General features: G+C 36.9%; 1 protein-coding gene across 1 annotated transcript; it reads right to left on the bottom strand.

Moving 5' to 3' along the window:
• Window positions 1–248: 248 nt before the first annotated feature.
• On the bottom strand, window positions 249–5,363 carry LOC148871001 (aspartic proteinase 36-like). The gene is made up of 10 exons (XM_088973804.1): window positions 4,775–5,363; window positions 4,207–4,336; window positions 3,841–4,091; window positions 3,471–3,698; window positions 2,067–2,229; window positions 1,795–1,868; window positions 1,558–1,654; window positions 1,355–1,421; window positions 701–772; window positions 249–602 (listed from the first exon to the last, which is right to left on the bottom strand). Exons 1-10 carry the CDS (start codon window positions 5,008–5,010, stop codon window positions 433–435), a joined length of 1,488 nt encoding a protein of 495 aa, XP_088829930.1. The 5' UTR covers window positions 5,011–5,363; the 3' UTR covers window positions 249–432.
• Between the last annotated feature and the right edge of the window lie 726 nt (window positions 5,364–6,089).

Genomic DNA, 6,089 nt, shown 5'->3' with positions numbered 1-6,089 from the left:
AGGCTGTTTCCAAGACTTGAACCCTGGTCACCCAGGTTACAATGGAGCAACTCAACCATTGCGCCAAGGCCCACCCTTGAACTATATCCCTGCATATCTCTCATATAAATTCCTAGTAGAAAGGTCTGTTGATTAAGTGTTGTCAACTGAATAAACCTGTGCAAAGATACTTCACTATGGTAGCAGAACTTGACGCCATATAATCCTTAGTGGTGAAAGATAAATTATAAATGGCTATAATTAAGAAGTATCTAAAACACCCATGTATTATGAAAATCAAAACCAAAATCAGATCCCAATTATGTTACACAGGAAACAGCCACCTAGTGCACTCCAAGTAGATCACATGCCCCTGCCGATTGACAGACAAAAAATCGGGCCAGATGATATATATTAAATAAAGAATGGAATTCCTAATTTGTGTGTTCTGGGTTACAAAAACATAAACAAATCAAATATATAAATATACACAAGATAAGCCACAGTACTGGTCGATAACAATTCGTATGGAATAGTCTGTGAAGAACTGCTCACACTAAGCTGTCCTGTGTTGACAAATTGATCTTTGCCAGAAATTGTGGAAACATTCACAGACAGTGAACCTGAAAAATAGATATTCAAAGGAAGGGTAGGGGTTATTCATGAACATTCTTCAGGCGAAATACTTTAAGGACTTACATTTTGCGATTGTTAAACTTACAGTCATAATTAGCCCATCCAATTCGTTGATTAACCAGATCATAAACAAAGATCTTATCTCTTAGAACAAGGTCTGCAGAAAAGTAAACAGTTATGTTCAATCTAGTCAGGCTTACGAAATCAATAGGTTTATAAGTCATGCATTAATTGAAACACATGAATGATTACAAGGAATGGCGTCACATGCCGACCACCCAGACTGTAGTTCCTAATATCATTATTTTGTTTCAGATATCAGAAGATTCAGAACTATTACGTATATACTAGTTTGCAAATGTTTGACCATCCACTCTTCTCAAAAGTGATGAGCAACTTCAATTTCTAGCAGTTGCAAGATTTTAGAGAAGGTTGATAATTCAAGAGGTTTTGGTTCAAGTTATTATTCTGCTATTATTTGGTTTCTTGCTGCAGCACTTTCCTATGTTTCAAATTTTAGAATTTTGGATATAAGGTATTACAGTCAAATAGATTTCACAATTATAAATTCATATATGAACTACATATATCCACAGAATCTTTACAAAGAAGATACAGATTGAATGAAAGTAAAGTGAAGAAGCATGCATAAATATGTACATATGTGGGTATGCAATGTATACATGCAGACAGAGGCAGATGCAATTTAACAGAGAAGCCTTCAAGTCAGGATTCAAACCTCCTAAAATTGTCATCCCTGGGTCTTGAACCCTCTGAAAGCCAATGCACCAGTATTCTGCTCCATCCTGTAACCACAAAAATTCCAGTTAAAACTAGCACATAGCAATATTTCATTCACTGCATGAGCAAAGCATTAGAACCAGATCTATCCTACAATTGTTAAAAATATGTTATGTAATAAACAGGATTTGAATGACTTACAACACCACCCTCTTTTATAAGGTATTCAACAGGACTTAAGATCATAGACGCACTACCCGCAAAGTTTAAACTGACCGTTGGAAATATCTCATCTACACTGTATACAAAAGATATATGCATTCCAATGTTAATATAAGAAAGTAATAAGCCCCCTTTAAAGTCCGAGTATCTAATAAGGAGATAATTAGAATATTGATAAAAAAGGAGCAAGTTGGAATACAATTGCAGAAATGATACCTGCTGGAGATTAGATAGCATTGATTTTCTTTTGAAAAAACTAAATGTGTAGATTGTGAAATAAAACTACTTATCTGTAGAAAAAGGAGAAAATCAACTTCAGAATACAGTGATAAAAGTCATATAACGATTTTCTTTACCTAAAAAAAATGAATACTAGGTTGTGAGTTGGATTACTTCAGCACCAAACAAATCAACCCTAAGAATATCCAGAATGGAAGAAAATTCTTAAGATAATTAAAGATCTAAGAAATTGTACCCATATGACTTACAGCACTGACAAAAGGATCATATGCTTCTGCAGCAAGGTACGCCAAAGTTGTTCCAGAATCAATTATGGTCCCTCTGTTGCTTGATGTTGCAAACACTGCTGGGTCAATGGGCAAAATTTGTCCATTGACAGCAACACTCTGCAGATTCAAATTGTAATGAGGCCTGAAGATTTGGAGACACAAAGTTATGATCAAACTCAACACAATCATAATTGAAATGCTTGAAATCTTTGTCTTATGCACATAAAAAATAGTTGGATTTGATAGAACTAACAAAATTGTTTGGCATAATGCATGGTTGTCATATATGATAGAATATCTCATACAGAACAAGATTTTTTACACATTAAACACAAATTTAAGGTAAACCGACTTTTGTACAGGAAAATTAATAAAGTTTTGAGCAAAAAAAGCATAAGACAAAAATTCCTTAGAAGCAAAATTACAAGAAATGAAAAATGACTTCACCCAGAAAGAAAATATAAAGAACATGAATAAAATAAATACAAAGGTGAAAATCAGTGATACACTTAGAAATAGTAAACAGACTTGGCAACAGACTAAGCTAGAAAATGCATTGTAATAAGCTGCTGAATTGACATGAGAAAATGGGTTGCCCTATTGGCGGCACTTTGCCTCATATACTGGTTTGAGGTGTATCTCATCTCATAGATATCTTCTATAAAGTATTCTTTTCTTCTATATTAAATTTCTTCTCTCTCCCTAATTCATCTTTTCTTTTTAATTGCCTACATATACATTTTATCCTCGTGAATAAGTAACATCATTTCTTGGAGAAGTTCTTGGATAATTCATCATCTTAATAGAATATTCCCAATTTCCCATGTTATGTCATAATGGATTGGAACAGAACTAGTTTTACATGATTTTTTACTTATTTAATTTCTAAAGATTTAGTTATATGATTATAAAAGTATACTAACTAATTAATTTATGGAACTGCTTCATATCCAATTTTTAGGAGGCTTAAATGCCAGATATTCTGGGAAACTTCAACAACATTTGATAGCATCCAGTAACATAATCCAAAGAAAACTTGAAGGCAACTTTTATCAACTTTAAAAAAACCTAAAAGGGAAAATATACAGGAACAACCCATGTTTTAAAGCTCTGCATCTAAAGTTCCTATCGGTCAAGGCACACTTCAGAAAACATCACAGGAGGGCAATAGCATAGTTTAAATGAGAAGAACAGCAACCAATAGAATATTAAAAGTTCTGTTTGAGGAGAAGGAGGACAATCTGCAAAGCAACATCCAGATTCCAGACTATGAACACTCACTAAAGAAAATGACTATGAACTATATTAGAACATGAATCTAAATGAAAAGGGAAAACAACAAATAAAAGATAACAGTTCCTTTAAAGAGAAATAAGAGCATACTGATTTGGAACAAGCGGACTATAGACGATATTTGGCTCCACAATCTCGCCAAAAACCAATACACCCCCACCACTATTTGCTCCTATCAAGCAATGAGAGAAAATTTTTGGTGTGATTCCTCGTGATGACAGCTGCGAAATGACAGACAGATCATGTTGCCCAAACCCAAAAATTCCATCAACTGCTCTATCTGGCTTGGTCAAGTCTCCGGACTGATAGTTGCTACATCTGTTTCAAGCACAATCACCAAATTATATAAATTTCAAAAAGCATCTCTCTCCAACATTAAGAAAGGGGAAAGCAAAAAAAGAACAGAAGCAGAAGGGGAGGGAAGAGGGTTTCAACTTTCAACATGGTGATGAAAGCTCACCCAAAAATGATGGGAGCCGAAGAGTTTGCGACCAAAGAGTTTCCGAGGACTGCCTCCAAAGACAACATGTCTAATACATAATAACCCGTTGTCCCACTACCGTCACCATACTGGAACGTGTAACTGCACTGAGAATTCTGAGAACTGCAGCCACCATCTGCAGTTTGAAGTGCCAAATTACATATTTTATCTGAACAGGATACTAGAGAAGCGGTGGACGAGGCGCTGGGGTCAAAAAAATCCAGAGCTATCTGTAAAAACGTAATCTTGTAAGATTTTCTTCTATATTTTCTTCCCCTTTCTATAAACTCAATAGAAGTTCAACAACTGAAAGAAGAGGAATGAAGAAAGGAGAGAAGAGTTTACATTTAGACCGCTTTCTTTAGGACAACCATTGCAAGCATTGCAAGTAACCCACAAGACATCACTTCCGGTATCAATCTGAACAAAGAATTCTTTTGGAGGAGTTCCCAATTTCACTCTTGTAAAATACAACCTGATTAATAAAAGAAAATAAGTGCAATGTGTGAAAGCATCTAAGATATGCTCTTAAGAAGAAATAAACAAACAGAGAAAAAGAACCAACAATTTAAAGCGCCGATATATCAAACAAACAAAAAGCATCAAAAGAGAGCGAGAATAGTAAAACCCACATAGCCGTTAATTTACAAAACAAAGAACCAAGATCATCGACAACAATCTAATCCAGAACCTAATAAAGAAAGAAAAGGAAATGATAAACAGGCAAAGAATGCCAAAAACCCATTGATTATAAAATACCCAGTAGAGAAAAGAAAAGGAACAGAAGGAGTTCCATAAAGGAAGAGAAAGTTAACGAGAGAAACAAAACAAAATTTAAAAAACATAACCCGGAAACAAAACGGAATCCAGAATAAGCATGAATTCAATCACGGACGAATATAATGAAAATTACCCGACGGTGTAAGGATTGTAGGTACCCTCGACGGGAAAATCAACGATCCCCTGCAAGATTCGGCGGTGCCTTACCCTGTCCCGAGCTATGAGTTCACTCAGCTCAACCCTCTTGTTCACCGGAAAAGCTCTTTCCAGCGTGAGAGTAGTAGGTAAACTACTGTACACCACCGCCGCCGGCAAGAACACGGCGGCTAAAACCAAGACAGCAGACCCGGCGTGGTGAAACGCCGGCATTTCCTTGTTATTTGATTTATACCTCTCTTTAACTTCGGACCACAACAAAAAAAAGAATATTTTAGTATAAACCCATAAAATTTAGAGGCGAAGATCGAGGTCCGTGTCTTTCTGAAACCCTGAAACTCAGAGAGATAGATAAAAAGAGGGGGAGAGAGAAAGACAGAGAGCGAGAGAGAGAGGAGGAAGGTAGAGAGGGAGAGAGACCGAGCCAGAGAGAGAGAAGACAGAGGGGAATCGAAAGACTTTCCGCGACAACAGCTGATAACAGAAGTTTCAAAACCGGATTACGTTAGTCCTAATATATATGTTTTCTTCCTATATATACTGCTATCTTCTAATCTACGTTGAGTGCGTAGTACACACGCTTTCTTTGTTTTTGTTTTGACTTCTGACTTCCTTAGGTAGGATGTTTACAAACCCGTGGACCCCAGCTCAACAGCCCAGGTTGATCATGCCACATCGTCCATATCTCCTACTATTGTATCCTACTGCCAGTACAGAGAACCATAACTTCGCCGAATCCAACGGCTGATATTCTCGTGCGTGAATGATGGCTGTTACAAAGTGCTCGTAGCACCTCTTTGCTACACGTGGCTAACAAGGTCATTCTAGTAATTTGAACGATATAGAATTACCTACTTGCCCTCCGTGGCCCATACAAAGTTCACGTAGTATTATGTAGAAAACATTTCTAAAAATGGAATTTAAAGGGAATCTTCCTTTCCAGTTATTTCATCTTTATTTGGTATATGGAAGAGATTTGTGAACTGCCTTACGTGAGGCCGGAGATTTTGGCCGTTGGATTGGAATAAGAGGGTGGGTGAGCTCCGTTCCTTGTTGGCTTGTTCCAATTTGACGACCAGTGACGGCCACGTGCAAGAAACGTAAAAGGCAAAGCAGCATTTGGGACACTTTGCTACTTTGCCCTTCCACCTTTTCTCAATGATCAATGGGACCCTGCCTTTTTTAAAGGATATGTACGGTGCGCCCCTTTCAAGGCGAGCAGTAGAGGATAAGCATGGTATTTTACTAATTGATCTGTGGATATTTGGAATTGGGGGGGGGGGACGTAGGCG

Source organism: Nelumbo lutea, chromosome 2 (assembly GCF_056320005.1).
Source record: "Nelumbo lutea isolate HS-2025 chromosome 2, American lotus-T2T, whole genome shotgun sequence".
Taxonomy (NCBI): Eukaryota; Viridiplantae; Streptophyta; class Magnoliopsida; order Proteales; family Nelumbonaceae; genus Nelumbo; species Nelumbo lutea.
Note: the sequence above shows the minus strand (reverse complement) of the source record. Positions and strands in the feature narration are given on the sequence as shown.